Source organism: Sciurus carolinensis, chromosome 8 (assembly GCF_902686445.1).
Source record: "Sciurus carolinensis chromosome 8, mSciCar1.2, whole genome shotgun sequence".
In the NCBI taxonomy this organism is placed as follows: Eukaryota; Metazoa; Chordata; class Mammalia; order Rodentia; family Sciuridae; genus Sciurus; species Sciurus carolinensis.
In genome coordinates, this window is record NC_062220.1 from 11,885,434 (window position 1) to 11,908,091 (window position 22,658).

Below are 22,658 nucleotides of genomic sequence, written 5' to 3' on the forward strand. Positions count from 1 at the left end.
GTCTGTAAAAATAAGAAAATAATTTAAAAAATGCCTTTCTTAGTACATATTTATATAGTATCCTATAAAAATATAATTAAGAAAGCAGAAAGAAATTTTAACTAGCTTTTAAAATTTGAAATAATTTTACATCATGTAATTATTATATGAAAGAAAAGTCTTTGGTCAGTAACAATCAGTTCTCTAATTCTTTCACTCAGCAATGTTTACAGATTCACTATTACACACCATATACTTCATTAGGCAATAGGTCTACAGGATACAAAAGATGAAGTCTTTGCCCTCCAAATATCATGTCTAATGTGCAAAGAGATGTTCCAACAAGTTTGAAAGCCAAAGATAGAGATTCTTTTTCCACTGGAAAGGCATAGTAAATCAAAAAATTGTGATTTTAGGTAGGAATTAAATTTTTAAATATCTTTTCACATTAGCTATATTTCCATAGGACACACATGTTGAAGAATAGGAGACTATCAAGAATAAGTGAGAAGAAGCTGGTCCCGTGGTGAATGGTTTTGTTGCTTTCAGAAGTTTCTTTAAGTAATCACCATGTCAGCTAACATAGATGTTTCTCTTTCTTCATACAACGAAGCTCAGGGATCTAAACTTATCCAAAAAGCTAAATAGGCACCATTTTACCTGCCAGAATGGCAGGTTTTGCAGTAGGGTCACATGTGGGTTATACAAATTGGCGAACAGAGGAGATACTAAAATGTCCATTCACCTGATCCACGTGCTTGGCAGCCAAGGCCTTGTTGTAGGAGCAATGACTCTCCAATGGGTCATTCCATGTATCAGGAATTCTGGGCAAAACCTAAACCTTGGAAGAAGAGGTGCTGTCTTGGTCTTGTTGGAAGTGCTTATTTTTGTTAGACATATCATGTCAAGGTTATATGTTTATGTCAAAAATAAATCATTTGAGTGGTATTTTGAATAATGGCTTCTTTTCTTACAGTATTGATTTGCTCGGTGTCCAAATTATTAGTGACTAATTCACTGACCAGGTCATTCAGGGAAGTCAAGTTAACACAAAATAAATACATCACCCACATACACTTGATAGCATTACGACAGTCACCTTCTTAAATGCTTATGACAGAAATTACTTCTAAAGAAGACAGCAGACTAGTCCTGACATACTACCAATTTGCTACAGACTATTACACACAAGTTTTGGATCTTTGGTGGGAATCCTATTTAACGTTTTTCTGCTTGCCTCATGAACTGATCTAAGAAATTCAGTTGTTTAGTGTTAGTTGACTCTTGAAGAACTCTTTCACAAAAGTGCATGAAGTATAACTTATAAATCTTCCCACAACTGAGTGTGTGTGTGTGTGTGTGTGTGTATGTGTGCGTATGAGGGTGTCTTTAAACCATACCTGGAAAGCTTACAACAGAATTGCATAAAAATAGAATTTATTTCAGAATCATCCTTATAAATATGAGAATGACTTAATTATGGATTCTATGTTAGCCCTTTCATAATTGCAGAATTATATTTTTGTTGTTGTATTAGAATAATTTTTAAAGTCATCTTGAACTAGAAATGTGTATCTTAAGTGCTGATAGAAAGGTAAATGAAGAACACTTTTTTAACGTGTGCAGTATGTTTATTTTCTCTGTAAGAATTGAAAGGGTTAAACAAATTACCTAAAATGGAAGCAATTAATAGTTTATAAGCAAGCAAGTCTGCTCAGACATTATACATAAACTTTGATAAACTACAGAAAATGTTAGTGCATTCTGCATAAAATTTGCTTGTCTAATCTGAACTTACTTTCCATGGTGATAACATGGTATATGCATTGTTATTAATTTAAATGAACACATAAAAAAAGAATAAATGAGGAAGCTTAAGAATTATCCCATGAAGAAATTAAGCATTAAAAGAAGGCCTTGGTTGGTCGTGGTGGTACATGGCTATAATCCCAGCTCCTCGGGAAGCTGAGGCAGAAGGTTTGGTAAATTCAAGGTCAGTATGGGAAATTTAGCAAAAACCTGTCTCAAAAAATAAAAAGGGCTGCCTGCCCGTGTAGCTTAGTGGTACAGCACTTGCCCAGTGTGCATGAGAGCCTGTGTTCACTCTTCAGTACTGCAAAGGAGACAGAGAAAGAGAGGAAGAAGGAGAAAGCATAGTTAGCTTGGTGAGATCAGATCAAAGTTTCCCTTCATCTTCTGCAAAAGTGAAATGGACCCTTCTAGAAACTTCTCCTATTTTTTCAAGTTTTTAAAAATGATATTATTAATAAGTTAATGGCTGCCAAATTTTGTTTGTTTGTTTCATGATCAATATTGCCACGTCTTCATAAAACAAACAAACACACACACACACACACACACACACAAATTTTATGGAAATTTAAGTTTGCATAAATTCTTTTGGATAATGTAATTTTTTCCCCACGAATTCACTTAGCCTACATCACAGTTTAAAGACCAGAAAAAGGATGTCTTATTTACAAATTCTGAACAGTGTAGTTTATTTTTACAAATACATTTAGAAGTATTGTTACAAAAATAAAGTAAGCATGTCACATATGTTACACAGCTTATTTATAATCAGTATAGAATTCTCTTTGCAGGAATGGTCAGACCCCAGAAGGTATCTCAAAATGTCCAAATTGATTGCAGCTGTGATTTCTGGAAGTCATTTCAAAGGGGAAGCAAACTTATGTGCCACACATTAGGAAGATTAGTGCATCTCTCAATTTTCTGATAGTTCAGAGCCTTCAGAGGAGTGGGAAAAGTAATGGAGCCTTGTAATTCATGATGGGGACAGAGGTTGGCATAGCTAAAGAGAACAATGCCTTTGAGGTTTCGGCAGCATGGCAGGCATTTTAGACGTTATGTCTAATAAAAAAAAAAAAGAGAGAGAGAGAGAAAGAGAAAAGAAAAGAAAAACTCAGCCATAAAAATGCTTCAATAAGGTGCCAGATAGCACATAGTGAGAGGCTGAACAAGAATCAAAACTCAGGTCTGTTGGATACGTCTGGGAATCTTCCTTTAGACTTTGACACATAAAAAAGAGAAAAGTAGGCAGAATAAATCCAAAACTGAATGCATACCCTAGAGAAGACATTCTAAACAGAGGCCACCTCAGGGATAGTCGACACATCAATCATCAGGAATTGGTGTATGTGAGGAAATTTATTAACCACGTGAACGTTTTGACCACAGACATCTGATCATAACAGACTTTCTTGGTGTAAGCACGGGCGTTCTGTCTATGTTTACTTTATCCCTTGTTTGATTTTTAAATATTTTTTATTTGTCCTAATTATTGTACATGACAGTAGACTACATTTATACCTTTTGATAAATCATGCATAAATGGAGTGTGATTTATCATTTTTCTGATTGTACATGTTGTAGGATCATATTGGTCATGCCATGATTTTAATCACAGGTCTTAACCCTTTTTCTGAGTTTCTCTAGAAGTTTCCAGAGTGCAGCCATAACTTCCTTATTCCTCAAGCTGTAGATCAAGGGGTTCAGCATAGGTGCCACCACAGCATAGAACAGAGCAACCATCTTCTCCTTCTCCACCGAGGAGGCAGAGCGTGGACCCAGGTAGGTGAAGATGGTGGCCCCGAAGCACATGCACACCACAGTGAGGTGGGAGGCGCAGGTCCCGAAGGCTTTGCGACGTCCCTGAGCAGAAGGAATGCGCAGAATGGCAGAGACTATACGAGCGTATGAGAACAGAACCAAGGAACAGGGAAGCATGATGACCAGGAATCCTGAGAGGGCCACCATGACCTGGTTGAAGGCAATGTCCACACAGGCTAGCCGAAGCACAGCCAGGGTCTCACAGGCAAAGTGGTTAATCACATTGCTACACAGTGGAAGTCGGAAGGTGATGATTGTTTCCATCAGTGAATTTGAGAAACCAGCCACCAAGCAGCCAGCAGCCAGTCCCAGGCACATCCCTCTATGCATGATGACTGTGTAGTGCAGGGGGTGACACACAGCCACGTAGCGGTCATAGGCCATGGCTCCCAGCAGGAAGAACTCAGAACCACCCAATGCCAGGGAGCTGCAGAGCTGGAGCACACAACTGAGGAATGGAATGCACTTATGGGCTGAGAGCAAGTGGGCCAACATTTGTGGGGCCACACTATTTCCATAACAAAGGTCCACGAGGGACAGGACGCTGAGGAAGAAGTACATGGGAGTCTGAAGCCTGCTATCCAGTCTGATCAGAAGAATAATGAGGGAATTCCCCACAGTGATCACCACGTACATGGCCAGGATCAGAACAAAGAGGAAAACCTGGGTGCCCCAGTCGTTGGACAGCCCCAGCAGGAGGAACTCACTCACCCATGTCAGGTTGTTCATGTTCTGGCCCATTAGCTTCGGCACTGGAGAGGCGATGGGCAGACCACTCCGAGAGCCTGCCCTTCTGAACTTAGACCTCGTCCGAGCTCTGCCTGAGCACCTCCATGCTGAGAAGCATGGTAGAACCCAGCTGTGCAACTAAAAACCAAGGAAGAAAAAAAATTCTCAAAATCAATTTATTGCAATATAACTTTTCCCAAAAAATGCTCTTAAATGGGAAAAGGGAAATAATGAAGTTAATTAAGACTATTCAATTTAGTGGTTATTGTAGGGAATGGTTCCTGTTTTGCAGTAGGCAAGTTTTGGGTCCACATGAATATTTTTCTCAGTTCTAAATGATGTCTAGTACCATTTAGCCTCTTTTAGTTCACCAGGTTTCCCCTCTAGAACTATCAGACATAACCCAAGTTACCCCTCTATGGTGGTATTACACCCATGATACCCCGAATATTTAAATTATCTTATAAACTTTGTTATTAAGCAAAGTTGAGTCTATTTTTTACACTAGAGTATCCTCCTTTTTACTTTAGAGTATCAAGTGCAGAGTTTCCTCCCTGCCTACCTCACACCAGTGGTCTGATTGGTCCAACCAACTCAAGATGGCGAACTTTAAGAATCAGGTATCACATAAAGGAAAGTATGCATAACTGCTAAAATAAATCTCATGTCCCCCAAGTTGAATTTAATGAAGTGTTTCATGGTGCCAGTTTTCTACTTAATAATACTTTCTTAAGGAAGGTTTTCTAGAATTTGGGTCTATCATAGTGGAATCCCTGCTCAAAATAGCAGAGGAACAAAGGGACAGAAGTTAGAACAGTGAGAATTTCAGAATATTCACACACACAATTTTTTCCTTCACTTATTTTACTTAAAACCCCAAATTCCTAACCAAAAGAGAAATTAAAAACATGTAGCTAAGGTACACCTATGGAATTACTGAATTATCTCAACACGAGCTTGATTTTTCTTCTTCAGTTGTTAGAGCATATCTGTTTTGTAAAGGATAGCACAAAGGACCAGGAAGAAATGGTGCATGTGGGCCAGAGGGTGCGTGGGGAAGCCTGGTGGGTGCTGGTCTTGTTTCCTCAGCTCAGCCCCTGTCAGGTTGGTTGTCATTTTTGCACTGCCCTCTCATCTCTCCTCTTTATCCCAGAATACTTAGAGAATGAACAAGTCCACCCGGTTACAGTGCTTGAGACAAATTTTCATTTTAAATAGAGTTAGCATAAAAGATCTGTGTCACTGGGTCATTTTCCTGCAGTTCAAACATTCTATTTTCATTTTAAAAGACCCTTTCCATCAGGTTGGTGATGTATGGATAAACAGGTATTCCCCTAAAACTGCAGCGTATCAACTTTCACATTATTAAATCAGGAGAGTGGCCTAATAGATCCCTTTCCCAGAGGTTTAAGTACATAGTTAGGTAATAATAATTAAAAAAAAAATAGTAAATGAATACACAAGTGGAAATAACCTTGAAAGGTAAGAATATTTTTAAAAAACATGCTCCAACTAAGCAACCTATCCAGTATATAAATGTAGACCCCTGGGACCTAGAGAAGTACCTTATATGCTAACCAGTCTAGATGGGCAATTGTGGGAAGTTAGACAGAGATGCTACTTTAAAGAATTGTTCCAAAAAAAAAAATAATAATAATTGTTCCCCAGAAATTTAGTATGGGTAAACAATAGTTGGTCTCTTAGAGAGTCGTCTTTCCACTGACCTCAGCAAAGCAAAGGCCTCCAGGCCAGACTGGCAGGGACCAAAGCTGTGAATCTGGAACTGATTGGTTAGAAGACTCAAGCCCATCACAGGTTGGGAACCCTTAAGTTGCTCAGAGGGTTCTGGCTCCCTCTAAAATATCTAGAACATAGTGTCTTTGGACATATTTCTACTAGCGAACAATTATATCAAGCCATCAAACCCTTAGTCTTAAAGAATACAGTACAGCAATGGGTTTCAGGAAACTGGATTCATGACCCATGTTGAATAAGAGTCAAGAAACAAAAAATATTCTCAACTCACCTTTAGAGAGTGGAGAAGGCCATCTGTGCCTTCTAAGGTTGGCGAGGTTGGGGACATTTGGAATTTTGAAGACAGTGCAGCTGGAACAGGCAACTTTCTCAAACTTTAGGAAGGGGATCTCGAGGGGCCAATTATGTTGTTTATCAGATTTTTTTTCTTTTCCCTTTCCCTCCATCTGGTCACTTCTGCTCCTAACATTCTAACCTAGCTTTCAACTTTGCAAGTAGAAGTTTGGCTTCCTTGTCCCTGGGGCACAGCCAGGAGTGCACCAAACTTTAATTTCTCCAGGGAACGACATCTGTTTTCAGTAGTTCCACTTTGAAGAGTGAATGCCTTCTCCCACTTGATGAGCATGCTACTTTTCTATTCCAGTTCACACATGTCCATGTTCCTCCAAGCAAGAGCTCCTGGTCCAGGCAATCAAAAGACCGCTGGGATGCTCTGTGTGCATAATTTGATATGAGCATGAGAAGTATATGTTCTCCCTCCAGTTCCTAGTGAGATACTTACTCCTGGGCTGCTTTCTATGTTTGGAATTCTACCACCACATCCTACAAACTTTCAGGACTTGCACCTTTCCCTTTCCTTCAAGAAAGACATACCTTGTCCTAGCTCATAACTTAGAAATTTTAGTTCTCGGAATTTTTCATAAAATTGTCATCATCTTTTATGAAAAACATTCATAGTGAGAATGGTAAGGCTTGTGCAATAAAGTCTATAGAAATGCAATGAGAGGGGAGATGTCCACGGTGTACTCTGCTTGCAGAGCTAGGAAACCTGACTCCTTGTACCTTCTCTCTGGCTTGTGCTGCACCATATGGCAATGACATCCTCTCCCACTAAGGGTCTAGAACCAGTTTCTAAGAATGATTCATCTGTGTGTAGAACGGTGCCTGTGTGAGCTGTAGAGAGGGGTGCAAAGGAGCCCCGTCAGTCCCACCTGAAAAGGAGAAGGAAGAAGAGAGAAGATGAATGGGGAGGGGAGGGGAGAAGAAAAAAAAGGAAAAGTTATTTTCAAGCTCTCAAAATGTTGCTGAAGCCTGTCATAAAACATATTTTCCTTATTTTCTCTTTGTGGATTCATTATCTTATTTCTTATTCTTTTATCATTATTTATGTGAATGTAGGCAGGAACAGATGTAAACTTATTTGTAAAGGGTACTTTCTCACATTTAGATATTAGGAATTAATTTTCCTTTATAGTATACAACAGAAAAAAAATTCTTTTTCCTATTCTTTCCCCAAGCTCATTTATTTTGTATTGCACATTTTTCCTAAATTTATTTGAAAACACAAATTTTTGCCATACTAGATTCTCATATACAGGAGTTTTCATTTATGGCTTCATTTTGATTCATCAATGCATTTGTCTTTATCAGTACCAATACCAGGGTTTTAACTGCAATTACTTTATAACATGCTCTGATATATTAGGATAGTCATTCTCTCATTTTAGTTCACTTCATTCTAAAACAGAAAAAAATTTTGATTATTCTTGTTTGATACTTTTTTATTTCACATGAAGATTCAAATCAACCTAATTAGTGTGATGTTCAAAAATGTGTGATAGATATGGATCATTATTGCCTTGAATTCAACTACTCACTTGAGCAAAGCAGATTTTTCAAATATTAATTATTTTACATCTGGAAGCAGACATCATTCCACTTATATTAGGTCTTCTTGTATGTCAGTCTTTAACTAGAGTTTCTCTTTAAGGTCTTTCATATATATTATTTGATTTACTTTTTTTTATATAGTTCATGCTGCTATTGTAAGTGGAAATTTTTTCTTTTACTTTTTATAATCTGTTTTTGCCTCAGTGTAGAAATACTTCTGATTTAATTGCACCCAGTCACTTTGCTAGTTTCTCATTATTACCAATAATTTGTTTATTGAACATCTTCAGTATTTTCAAATATATGATCATATGAATTTTTCTCTATGACTGAGACTATTCACTGTCCAATAGTACCCAATGTCCCCCATCTTTGTTCCAAGTTTCAATACAGTACATGGCATTTCACAGTCTCCTTTGTAGCCCAGGTGAAAGTATTACACTGTTTAGACAGCTGACATGCAGAAGATCCTTGAGAAGAAAACCATATTTATTGTTGCAAGCACTGTGCTGGAGAGGTTGATTTTACTCAGAACTATGCCTACACTACCTGACTCATTGGCTAATCTCATTCCCAAAAGTAATAAGAATGTGAATTACAACATTATACTTAATGAATAGTCGGTAGATGCATTCTTTAGGATCATGAAAAAGAGAAGATACCCACTCTCATAGCTGCAGTTTGATAAGATACTGGCCTGTGCAATAAAAAAAGAAAATAATATGTGTAAAGATCATAATGAAAACTATCACTATTTGTAGATGGTACAATTATCATCTCAGAAAAATTGTTCAACAATCAATTAATTTTAATGAGAGAACTAGATATAAGACTACCTTACAGAAATCAGTAGTATTTCTGTACACCAGCAGTAACCAATTAGAAAAATAAAATTAAGGGATGATCCAAGATGGCGGACTAGATGGTGACTGCATCTCCTGTCGCTCCAGAACCCAGGATTCAAGAAGGGGAGGCATTGAGAGACTCGGACGAAAATAGAGCCACAGGGTGAGTCTCCCCCACCGGGTGTAGCTCGGCCCGGGTGGTAGGCCCAGATAGGGGTGGCTTATCAGAGTAGGACAGGGAAGCTAGAGTCTTCCCCAGGCAGCCCTGCACACTCCAGCGGTGAGCTCCTCCCACACGGCCAGCTTCTCGCAGCCCTGCTCCCTCAGGTGGCAGGTTCCTTTCACAGCCAGCTTCTCAGAGCAGATCACCCAGTGAAAACCTTTCCGCACAGAGCCAGCTCCAAGCCCTGGAACTAGTAGCGGGCTAGGGGCAGCTTTCTTCAGAAGCACTGCATTATCAAGTTCCTCCAAGACTTCAGGCTACTGAAGGCTGAGAGGTGATATACTGGAAATCTACAGGGACACTATAAGCCAATAGAGGAAATCTGCAATATCTCAGAGTCCCACTGACATCTGACCAATATGAGAAAACAAGGGAAGAAAATGTCCCGAGCACAGCGCTGGGACTCGGAGCAACCACTGGGGCTCCGGGTGGCTGCCCAGAGGAGGAGCTGCATGGCGAGCTGTTTGGACTCAGAGCAACCACTCCTGAACACCGGGGGGCTGCCCGGAGGAGGAGGAGGAGCACGGCGGGCCGCTTGGACTCAGAGTGACTGCATCAGAGCTCTGGGCGGCTGCTCAGAGGAGGAGGCGAGTGGTAAGTTGTTTGGACTCAAAGCAACCGCTCCTGAACACCGGGGGGGGGGGGGCTGCCCAGAGGAGGAGTGCGGTGGGTCGCTTGGTCTCAGAGCGACCGCTCCTGAACACCCAGGGGCGCTGCCCGGAGGAGAAGGAGGAACGGGGAGGGTCACTTGGACTCGGAGTGACTGCACCAGAGCTACGGGCGATCGTCGGAGGGAGGAGGTACGCAGTGAGTTGCTTGGACTCCTAGAGACTGCACCGGAACACCAGGCGGCTGTCCAGAGGAAGAGGCGTGCGGCTGGTCACTGGAACTCGGAGCGACTGTATGGGGTTCCAGGTGGCTGCTCAGAGGAGGGGCCGCATAGCCAGGTGATTAGGTGCAGAGCAGGGTCCCAGGACCTAGGAGGCTTCTTGGTGGAAGAGCCGCACAGAGACACGCTTGGGGCGGAGTGAAGGTTCCAGGACTGCGAGCAGATTCTCTGAGGAGAGGCAGCCTAAGGAGACTCGTCTGCGAAGGGTGAGGCTCCCGGGCCCAAGAGGTAGGTGCGGGCCCATGGGAACGTTGCAGAGAAAGGCAGCCCAGCCCAGGCGGTAGTTGGAGATTGAGGGGAACCTCTAGGAGGGGAACTAACCAGCGAGACCTCCCCACTGGGTGAGTCTTCCCCGCCGGGTGAGGTTTTCCCACAAAGATGGTAAAACCAGAGACACAGGCCCAAACAGGCCTTGCCTCAGCCCACAGTTCCCCTTTGGATGACCATTGGTCAACAAATGGAGGCACCTCTGCCCACTAGCCGGGAATATACCCCACCTGAAGGCCACCAACCATAGAGAGGCAGCTTCCTTGTGGAGCACCACATTATTAACTTCCTCCAAGACTTCAGGCTACTGAAGGCTAAGAGGGGATATACTAGCAATCTTCAGGGACATTATAAGTCAGTAGAGGAAATCTGCAATATCTTAGTGGTCCACTGATACCTGAACAATATGAGAAAACAGGGGAACAAAATGCCCCAAACAAATCTAGATGTTACATCAATAAAATCCAATGACAGCATGGCAGAAGAAATGTCAGAAAGGGAGTTCAGAATGTACATAATTAAAATGATCAGGGAAGCAAACGATGAGATGAAAGAGCAAATGCAGGCATTGAATGATGAGATGAAAGAGCAAATGCAGGTATTAAATGATTGCACCAATCGACAGTTAAAAGAGCAAATACAGGAAGCAAGAGATCATTTCAATAAACAGTTAGAGATACTGAAAAAAAAAACAGAAATCCTTGAAATGAAGGAAACAATGAACCAAGTTAAAAACTCCATAAAAAGCATAACCAATAGGATAGAACACCTGGAAGACAGAACCTCAGATATTGAAGAAAAAATATTTAATCTTGAAAACAAAGTTGACCAAACAGAGAAGATGGTAAGAAATCATGAACAGAATCTCCAAGAATTATGGGATATCATGAAAAGGCCAAATTTAAGAATTATTGGGATTGAGGAAGGCTTAGAGAAACAAACCAAAGGAATGAACAATCTATTCAATGAAATAATATCAAGAAAATTTCCCAAATCTGAAGAATGAAATGGAAAACCAAGTACAAGAGGCTTATAGGACTCCAAATACACAAAATTACAACAGACCCACACCAAGGCACATTATAATGAAAATACCTAACACACAAAATAAAGACAGAATTTTAAAGGCTGTGAGAGGAAAGAACCAAATTACATTCAGGGAGAAACCAATACGGATATCAGCAGATTTTTCAATCCAGACCCTAAAAGCTAGGAGGGCCTGGAACAACATTTTTCAAGCCCTGAAAGAAACTGGGAATCAATCTCACAAATGAGGTGAGGTGAAAGACCTCTACAATGAGAACGACAGAACACTAAAGAAAGAAATTAAAGAAAACCTTAGAAGATGGAAAGATCTCCCATGTTCTTGGATAGGAAGAATTAATATTGTCAAAATGGCCATACTCCCAAAAGTGCTATACAGATTCAATGCAATTCCAATTAAAATCCCAAATATGTACCTTACAGAAATAGAACAAGCAATTATGAAATTCATCTGGAAGAATAAGAAACCCAGAATAGCTAAAGCAATCCTTAGCAGAAAGAGTGAAGCAGTGGGTATCGCAATACCAGATCTTCAACTCTACTACAAAGCAATAGTAACAAAAACGGCATGGTATTGGTACCAAAATAGAAAGGTAGATCAATGGTACAGAATAGAGGACACGGACACAAACCTAAATAAATACAATTTTCTCATACTAGACAAAGGTGCCAAAAATATGCAATGGAGAAAAGATAGCCTCTTCAACAAATGGTGCTGGGAGAATTGGAAATCCATATGCAACAGAATGAAACTAAACCCATATCTCTCACCATGCACGAAACTAAACACAAAATGGATTACGGACCTCGAATCAGACCAGAGACCCTGCATCTTATAGAAGAAAAAGTAGGTCCAGATCATCAACATGTCGGCTTAGGACCAGACTTCCTCAACAGGACTCCCATAGCACAAGAAATAAAAGCAAGAATCAACAACTGGGATAGATTCAAACTAAAAAGCTTTCTCTCAGCAAAGGAAACTAGCAGCAATGCAAAGAAAGAGCCTACAGAGTGGGAGAAAATCTTTGCCAACCATACTTCAGATAGAGCACCAATCTCCAGAATCTATAAAGAACTCAAAAAACTCTACATCAAGAATGTAAATAATCCATTCGACAAATGGGCTAAGGAAATGAATAGACACTTCACAGAAGAAGATCTACAAGCAATCAACAAACATATGGAAAAATGTTCAACATCTTTAGTAATAAGAGAAATACAAATCAAAACCACCCTAAGATTCCATCTCACCCCAATTAGAATGGCGATTATCAAGAATACAAGCAACAACAGGTGATGGCAAGGATGTGGGGAGAAAGGTACACTCATACATTGCTGGTGGGGCTGCAAATTAGTGCAGCCACTCTGGAAAGCAGTGTGGAGACTCCTTAGAAAACTTGGAATGGAACCACCATTTGACCCAGCTATCCCACTCCTTGGCCTATACCCAAAGGACTTAAAATCAGCATAATACAGAGATACAGCCTCATCAATGTTCATAGCTGCTCAATTCACAATAGCCAGATTGTGGAACCAACCTAGATGTCCTTCAATTGATGAATGGATAAAAAAAACTGTGGGATATATATATACAATGGAATATTACTCAGCCATAAAGAATGATAAAATTATGGCATTTGCAGGCAAATGGATGAAATTGGAGAATATCATGTTAAGTGAGATAAGCCAATCTCAAAAAACTAAAGGACGAATGATCTCGCTGATAAGCGGATGAGGACATATAATGGTGGGTGGGAGGGGTTAGCGTTAGGGTTAGGGTTTGGTTTAGGGTTTGAGATAAAGAGGGTTGTAAGAATGGAGGAAGGAAGAACTGTAGAGAGGGAAAAGAGGGGTGGGAGGGGTCGGGGGAAAGGGAAAAAAGTAATAAGAGAATGAATCAAATAACATTACCCTATGTAAATTTATGATTACACAAATGGTATGCCTTGACTCCATGTACAAATAGAGAAACAACATGTATCCCATTTGTTCACAATAAAAAAAGAAAAAGAAAATTAAGTGCCATTTATAACGACAACACAAATTATGAAGTATTTTGGAACTGCTTAACAGAAAATGTCCATGACTTCTAATGAAAGCACTTTGACAAAGCTTTCATTCCTCTCAATATCTTTTATTTACCTTTTTTTCTATTTTATTTTAATAGCAATCAACACCATCAAAGTATACTTTACTTCTTGTAAGCTTCCTTTAAGCAGCATGCAAGCTCCCTAAGGGAGCTCTTCACAATTTTTACCTTTCACTATTGTATCCCCAACACGCAGAAGAGTGCCTGACCTGTAATAAGCATTTCACAAATATTTGTGAATGAATATGGAGGAAATGTTAGTACTCTAAATAAAACATTAAAGATTTTTAATGACTATAAAGACATTTTATGCTTTAGATTTGATAATGTAATACTATAAAGATGTCACTTCAACAGTAATATTCAAACTCCATGCAAACCCAATCAAAACCTCAGGAGGACTTCTAGGGGAACTAACAAAATTACACAAAAATGTAAGTGGGATAAACCACTCTGCTAATAGCTGCATTAGTTTTAAAAATATTAATTCCCCCATCTTATTTGACATACTGCATACTATGTGTGAAGACTTACCACAAAATCAAAATATTTTTAAAAATAAATAAAATATCACATTGTGCAAGAGTGGACAAAATAACAAACAGAAAAGAATAAAGATCTCAAGACAGATTCTTAGTATGTAAACTTAATAATATGTATTAACAATACTACAAATGGATGAAAGAACTGACTAGTTAATAAAAGAAGGTGTGCATGGAAAAATGTCACTGGATCTGTATTTAACAACGTATGCAAAGTGCATGTCAGATGTGCCAAAAAAACTGAAAGATAAAGCTAAAAATATGATGTCTGTGACTTAGCCACAGGAATTTGCTTTAGAAAAACAAAACTTCAAAGCACAAATCACAGGCAAAAAAAAAAAAAAAGTGATAAATTTGATTAAAGCAATATGAAGTCTTTCTTTTAGACAAAGAATTCCATGGACTGAAGGACTGAATTAATGGTGAGATGGCAGACTGGAGGTATGTATTTCCAATAGCTCTAACAGACACTAGTATCTATAATATATAATATAATATATAAATATAATATATATATATATATATATATAAATGGCATTAGGGCTAATGTAAAATTTGGTAGAGAAAAGGAACATGCTGTGTATTAGCAGTGGAAACCAATGACTAACAATTTGATTCATATAGTAAATATTTATGTGCCTACTATTTTACAGGTACTAATCTATATATGTGGCTCACAATAGTAAACAAAACAGAATCCTGCCCTCTGGGGTAAAGGTGAGAGGCAGACATTTGAAAAATGAGTTAATAGTCGGGAGAGATATATAGCAGGGTGAGAGGGAAAGGAAGTGAGGTCAGGGAGGACACTTTTAGTAACAAACAGGGCAGTCCTGTTAACCTCAGTAACAGGCGTAGCTGGATGAAGAATTGACAGACACGATGGTGGAGTTAGCATGAACTGGGGTTGGAAAAGCATGCAGAGTGTGGGCTGAGGGCAGGTGAGAATCAGGAACTGGGTCCATGACAACGCATTCCTACTACTTGTTAGTGTAGCACAAAATAAAATAATTTTATGTATTTTAAGCTGAAAAAACACTCAAAACATGCCAAATATTGGTGTGGTTGTTGCTGTATCAAGAACACTTGCACATTGAAGTACAAGTGCAGAGTTTAAAGTCAGTCTGCAAAACATTATTATGAGCTAGCAACTCAATTCCTTTGTGTAGCTTCAGGACCTTAAGTGAATAATCACAGGGTGTTGGGGAGTTGGATGCCATTACCAAGAATAACAACTGCATCAGCAGACTAATAGCCTAGCCATATGTATGGATTTTAAAATATTATGTTGAGAGGGAAAATGAATATGTAGAATGCAATAAAAATGTAACACATTAAAGTCTATATGTAATATATATAAATATTTGGGTATGTGTAAGTGTGTACTCTAAAACATAATTATTAAATTAAACGCATTAGAATACTTGTCCAAAAGGCAAGAAAGAAACAGGAGTGAAAATGAGATAAAAATAATTATTTTTTAAAATTAATGAGGACCTGTGTAAGTGCTTGTGTTTCTGTGTACAAGGAGATTTTTAAAACTTATTCTCTAACACCCTAAGTCTCAATATAGATTGTCTTTATAGATTTCATTAAAGACAACTAAAATAGTAAAAGATGTGTCAATCAATGAATTATCCAATCAGCAGGAATTTAACAGCATTGTCAAGGAACCAGGAATAAAATGTAATTACATGCAACCCTTGTCTAAAAGTTGGAAATCTAACTGGGGAACAGAAACAGGCTCTGCTTTAACAACCGAAGGGCCCTTTGATATTTGCCACATGTTTAATCATGCAGTGACACATAGTTAAGACTGTAATGTGGAGAGCCAGGCTATGAAACTGTGATTCACGTTTTTCAGGAGGAAAAAAAAAATACACAGTCATCATTTACCCTTTGTCTGAATTGTCTTTGGACAGTTGGAGGGAAGGAGAAATCCTTTGAATCTTTACCTTTTTTCATTAAATTTTCCCACCACTCTTCCTAAGGCACCAATCACGTCCTTGTTCCTTAAGCTGTAGATTAAGGGGTTAAGCATCGGGGTCACTACCGCATAGAAGAGGGCAACCATCTTCTCCTGTTCTGCCGAGGAGCCGCCCACGGGTCTCATGTACGTGAAGATGGCTGTTCCAAAGCACATGGAAACCACAGTGAGGTGGGAGGCGCAGGTCCCAAAGGCCTTGCGCCGACCCCGGGTAGAGCGGATGTGCAGAATGGTAGCAACTATGTGAACATAGGAGAACAGTACCAGGAAGCAGGGCAGCATGATCACCAGGAAGCCGGAGATGGCCACCATGACCTTGTTGAAGGAGATGTCCACACAGGTCAGCCTCAGCACAGCCAGCATCTCACAGGCGAAGTGATTAATGACATTACGACACAAGGGTAACTGGAAGATGATGATCGTCTGCATCAGTGAATTCGAGAGACCAGCCGCCAAGCAGCCAGCAGCCAGCCCCAGGCACAACCCTCCATGCATGATGACTGTGTAGTGCAGGGGGTGGCACACGGCCACGTAGCGGTCATAGGCCATGGCTCCCAGCAGGAAGAACTCTGTGCTGCCCATTGCTAGGGAGATGTACAGCTGGAATACACAGCTGTGAAATGGGATGGACTTCCGGGCAGACAGGAAGTGAACCAGCATCTGTGGCACAGTGCTGTTGGTGTAGCAGATGTCCACCAGAGACAGGACACTAAGGAAGAAGTACATGGGCGTGTGGAGCCTGCTGTCCAGCCTGATAAGGAGGATGATGAGGGTGTTCCCCAGCACAGTCACCAGATACATGGCCAGGAAGAGGACAAAGAGGGAGACCTGAGTCTCCCAATCACTGGACAGTCCCTGCAGGATGAACTCACTCACCCATGTCTGGTTTTCCCTACCCATGAGCCTCCAAGGACCAACCCCAAGTTACAAAACAGACTCTAACCAAACCTTGTCTCATTCCTCAAGTGGGGAAGATTTTATTCACCTGATGGACATTTGAATCTAAAAGATTAACTGTGAAATGTGACTCTCTTTTTGACATCTCATTCCCAATCATGGATTTGGCTCATGTCTCTGTTGGATATCCCTCTGTCACTACTGATTGCCTCCAAATCCACAGTGAAATGACCCAGCAGTTACGAACACTTTCAAAACAGCATACCTTTTTACCTCTGGATTCTCTAACTACAAAAATATGATACTCAATTTGCATCCTTTTATAATTAGAAATTGGGAGTTCAACTTAGAAAATAACAAACTTACATAGATTTTAAAAGGCAACCAGTCAAAAATTACATTTCAGAGTCAGTAAAATTTTTTTAAAAATCTGGATGATCATGTTTAATCTTTAAAAATCTTCATATCATTGTCTCCATGTGGGTAAGAGGATAAAAGGAAATAATCCCTGATAGTATGTCTTTTCTCCTTTAGAAGAATGTCAGGGAACTGTTTAGCAGCTGTAAAGAAACAGAACAGAGTCAACAATGGATTTCTTGTAGATGATAAGAACTTAAATACTTGACACAAATCCTGGACTATTGATTAAGAGATAATGGGCATCTGTCTGCACATTCTCGTTGATTTTATTGGTATGTATCCTGAGTAGTAATAGTTAGGATGTGATGGAAAGTAATTAACTGGAATTGACTCACTGCAAGGAGCACTCTTCCCCTTTATTCTCATCTCAAAAATGGACTGTTACTTCCCGATTATGGTCTTCTTTCATCTTTGTGCTGTTTTCCCTGTCTGTGACTTGCATTACCAGAGAATAATACTTCCATCTCCTGGATACAATGCCCAGACTTTGTAGTGCTGATGGTGTAACAGTACTTCAGAAAGTTCAAGGGCTCCGTGTTCAGAAACACACTTAGAAGTACTTAGCAATCTTGTATTCATACTGTGCTCCAATCCCAAGTGATTTTCACAAATCTCGTGGACCAAAGTCTTCTCTCAATTTCTCACATACTCTGCCCGTCTAATTGCTCTGCCTTTTAGGAAAAAAAACATGAAACTCATCCACAACTGTCCCAACCAGATAGATCGTCATCCATGGTCAGGTGGGACCACTAAATATAGAATGAGAATCACACTCTGCATTGAGCATGTTGGTGACAGAGAGGGCAGCTAACCTCAGCTCAGTGGGGTGCTGGGACATTTGGACAGATCTTCCTTCATCTGTGAATTAATTAAGCTTGATCAACCATTCCTACCAGAGGTAATTATGGAAGATACACCAAGGGGAGGCCAAAGAAGTGCTAAATGCTCTTTAATTCTTTATCATTTACCCTAGAATTTCAAAAGATTAGTAAGTCACATTGGAATATTTCTATCATAAATAGGAAACCTCCCTCTTTATTCTTAATGAAAAAGGAAAAGTTGAACTATGAAAGAGTCAAGGGCAACCACAGCAGATACAAAAGGGGGACCAGTGGTCTCATAGGAAAAATTCACCACCCAGGACTATCAATGGAGCTTTACCACAGACAGACACTATTCAGAAACCAGCCCTGAGAAACGATGGCGTAGTCCCTAGTTCTGCCATTATACGGAAACAATTCATGTAAAGGAATTTTGCCAGCAGAGGACTGAAAATAATAGTGATAGTTAAATATGGTGGTTACTGAATGTGTGTCAGGTGCAAACAAGGAGACTTTGTTGAGAATTATGACTAATATTAATCTCTTGGAGTTTTGAGACTTACACGTCTTCAAAAATAATAATAATCCTCTAAGGATTTGACAAAGAAAAGCTTGCCTGTTCTTTAGCCAATAACTTCCCTCAAAGGCCCAAGACATTACTGATTAGAGAGAGAATAAAAAAAATCCTGTCTGCTGCTCATATCCTGTATCATCTCCACACCCTCCTAAAGCCCCTCTCCCTGGGAATCAGCAGTTTATCAACTGCTCTGCTGATAAACTCGCCTTTCCCAGTTCATATTCATTACTTAGTTTCTTGATCTGTCTGAAGCAATCAGACATTCAAGTCTGTCCTAATCCATCCGAGGGAGGGAGGGAGGATAATGGTATAATTCAATGACACTGATTAATAGGAAAAGTGATATTTTACAGTAAAAAAGGATAATAAGTGAAATAATACAAAAATATTTGAAATATTTTTGGAAATCTGTTATGCAAATAAAACTCAAAAAAAATGCTGGACAGCGAGATGGCAGTGCCATAACCAAAAGTGGGTAAGGTTGATGAGCAACCTCTACCAACTACCCTTTCTTCCTGGAACTGAGGCTCAGGCCTCCTAAGGTCACGCATCGCAAGTGCTCTTCTCAACTGACAAGGCCATGTGAAGGCCGTGAGCGTCCCGGAGCTGGCCGCTCCCCTCTCCGCCCATCCCTGCCTCCTCGTACAGACGTGCCTGTGTAAACGCTCTCTGCCGTGCAACAGAGCCCTGGGGACCCATCATCAGAGGAAGGTGTCCTCCGGCCAGCCTCGCTGAGGAAGAGCTGGGCAGCCCAAACCTGTCTGTGGTCCACGGAGGGGATGGGTGCCACGAAGCCTTGATCCGTTTTTGATACTTCCTTCTTCCCTTCTTTGTTTACGAACTTGACAGAAAAACATGTAATCTCTTCTTCCTTCCCCAATGTCATCGTCCCTTCTCCTTATCTTCCAATGAAGCAGGACAGACTTGAAGTCATGCTCTCTTTAGAGAGATCTGGAAACACACACTAAGGCAGCTAAGCTTGGTGATTTCCACGGAAGCAGTCAAAGCCACAGCCTGGTGCCTTTCCTCCTAGAGGCATCTGAAAGAACTTCCTCCTCAGTGCAGCTACCCAAAATGTACTTTTTTAGAACCAATTGCCAAAATGGCACCTTTAGCTTGTCAGTAACCAAACTCAGCCCAAATGTACTCAAGCTCTAAGGGTCTAGGAGGAGGCTGCCTGTTAGGACACCGATCTCTTGTGTCAGAGAGCCTCTGAATGCCTCAGCACTCCAGGGCAGGAGGCCTTAATTGTCCCAGGAAGAGACAGGGGCTGGCCAAGATGGTGGATTTGGAAGAAGTAACTTACGTTTCCCTCAGAGGTTAAATCTCTACAGGCCAATTATGGTGTTCTTGTTAGGAGGTTTTGGTTACTTTTTTTTTTTTTTTCCTTTGCCTCATTTTTGTATGGTCATTCCCTCTCCTTAAACACTCATCTACATTTAAGGAACTTTACAAATGAGAATTCAGACTTTATTAACCCAGACACATGAGAAGAGAATCCAAAGTCCTGGTTCCCCCAGAAATCTCCCACGTCTATGCTGAAGTTTTTCTTTGAACTTGTCTGTGACATTTTTGTCCAGGCATTTATGATTTAGGTGACTTGACTCAGTATGTCCACCTCTTCCTGCACCATCTATGAGAACCTGGAGCAATAGCTCCTGTAACATAACACTTAATTTGTGTGTGGTTTGTGACCAGATTTTCTCTTCTGACCTAATGCAAGTATTTTGTGGGACTTTCCCCCATTTCAAATCACCTTTAAAGTCTCCTAAACTAGTCACTGTCAAATCATTTAACTACTTTTGACTTTAGATGTCTGCAAATGCTATAGAGATTTACTACTCGCTTTAATCATCTCACATTATACATCCATTCGATTGTTTTACACTTGGGTTTTTCTGGTTCGTGGCTGTTAAAAACAATACTGCTTCTACTGACAGAATAATGGATCAATCACAAGTAAATAAATAAGTAGAAGGAAGACCTGTAGAATAGAGGAAGGGGAGGGAGGAGGGAAGGGAAAGTGTAATACTGGGTATTTAAATGGAGGAAATTATGTAACATGCATTTGTGAATGAGTGAAAATGAGCCCACTATTATGATTAACTATAATGCACTTAAAATAAATAAATGATACAGTAGGTGCTACTTTTTCATATTATTCACAGTCATATGAATTTTGAATCTGATTTTATAATTTATGCAAGAATTTTTGAAAGAAAAACTTGTTGAGATTTTAATTTGAATTTCACTGAATCTAAAAATCAATTTGGGGAAAAACGATGTTTCTAGGGTATTGAATTTTCCTATCCATGTAAAAGATATCCTCTTCCATTTATATATCTGACAGCACTTTTTAGTTTTCTGTGTAGACTTCTTGTAGATCTCTCATTAAATTTGTTCCTGGATTTGAAGCTCTAACATTATTTTGAATAGAATCTTCTAAATTACTTTAAAATACAGCTGGTTTTGCGTATTGCATATGTACACAAAAAATGTCTTTTGTGAATGAGGAATTTCATTTCTCATATATCTGGTGAAGTCACCTGGTCTAAAGTATTCTTTGAGGGAAAACTTATGCATGGATTCAAATTCCCTAACATGTAAGATTCTACTGTTTTTCCAGTGTCCATTTCAATAAGTTCATTTTTGGCCCCCAGGAACTGTTCTGTCTCACTTAACTTTCAAATTTAGAGGTCTTAATTTATTAATATCTTCCTGTATATTTCAATGTATATGAAATTTTTGATACCTCTTTTCCCTTTCATTTATTTACTTCTTCCATTCCCCCCCTTTTGATGGGTCTTGCAAATAGATTATAAGTTTTGCTGGAAAATATTTTATATCATTTGATACAAGGAGAATAACAAAGAATCCAAGGAGGGTACAATTACAATTGCAGGCAGCAAAAGTGAAAATAGTGTGACCACTTCAAATTAAAATGTTTCTGTACAGCACAGGAAACAGTCGATACAATGAAAAAGCATCTGATGGCAAGGGAGAAAGTGGGGCTGGGAGCAAGGAAAGAGTGGAGATGTTGCTCAGCAGACGCAGACTGTTAGCTGCAAGATGCATGAGTTCTTGGTCTCAAATGCGCAGCGGGTGGGGAGGTGGGGTTGATTAGTTTGTGCTGATCATCACACCATGAATGCATGTACCAAATCATCCAGTGTCACCTTCCATATATGCAATCTTTATCCACCAGTTAAATGGGTAAAAAGGGAAGACAAAAAGGGCAGAAACCCCATCCTTGAAACATACCATTTAATGTAACAAGAGAGAAAAGATAATTATTTCTTCAAGAAGAGAATTCTAAATATTACAAAATGAATCAAACATTTTAAAACTATCCCAAAAGATATGTTGAGAGAATAAGAAAATAGCTAGTTCCACTTGTCTAGTGCAGATCTTTCAACTACTAAAAGAACAAAACTTTCAAAATTGCCCAGGGCACTCCAGAAAACAGAAATGAGGCTGTCTTAACTCATTGCATAAGGTTAGCATGGCCATCATACCAAAACACTCTGTGGGGAATGTAAAACAAAGGAAAATTGTCCTTTGATCTGACTCAGGAACACAGATGGAAATCTCCAAAACAAGCAAACAAAAATCACATATATCCACGTCTAAAAATATTTAACACTACTAGGTTTGCTTCAAGACTGAAATGTTAGTTTATATTGGAAAATAATCGATGTTATTTATCACATTAAAAAGTCAAATTATATTAATAGATACTGAAAATTATTTTAAACTTAAGATAAATTCATATTTTAAAAAAGACATTATAATATGATAAAATGAATATAGAGCAAACATCATGTTACTTATTTCAAATATGCTTAAGTTATTTCAATATAATTTAAGTTATTTCAAAAGTCATCCCTGGAATCTCAGGAACTAAATTATAATTTTTGTTATACTTATCTCTATTCAACTTTATTCTGATAGAGCAAGAAGATGGAAAAACATAATATGAGGATTAGAAAGAAAAGACAATACTGTTATTTTACTTTGAAATTATATAATTTTCTCCATAGATAATCCACAACAATTTATATGTAAATTATAATTCAT

At 39.3% G+C, this 22,658-nt stretch overlaps 2 protein-coding genes and 1 pseudogene across 2 annotated transcripts; 1 reads left to right on the forward strand and 2 right to left on the reverse strand.

Annotated features, from left to right (window-relative positions):
* Positions 1-549: 549 nt before the first annotated feature.
* Positions 550-873, forward strand: LOC124990591 (HIG1 domain family member 1A, mitochondrial-like; annotated as a pseudogene).
* A 2,523-nt stretch (positions 874-3,396) lies between these two features.
* On the reverse strand, positions 3,397-4,350 carry LOC124990592 (olfactory receptor-like protein OLF3). Its single transcript, XM_047560746.1, has one exon. It carries the CDS (start codon positions 4,348-4,350, stop codon positions 3,397-3,399), a length of 954 nt encoding a protein of 317 aa, XP_047416702.1.
* Positions 4,351-15,830: 11,480 nt separating this feature from the next.
* LOC124990596 (olfactory receptor-like protein OLF3) lies at positions 15,831-16,766 on the reverse strand. The gene has a single exon (XM_047560756.1). It carries the CDS (start codon positions 16,764-16,766, stop codon positions 15,831-15,833), a length of 936 nt encoding a protein of 311 aa, XP_047416712.1.
* Between the last annotated feature and the right edge of the window lie 5,892 nt (positions 16,767-22,658).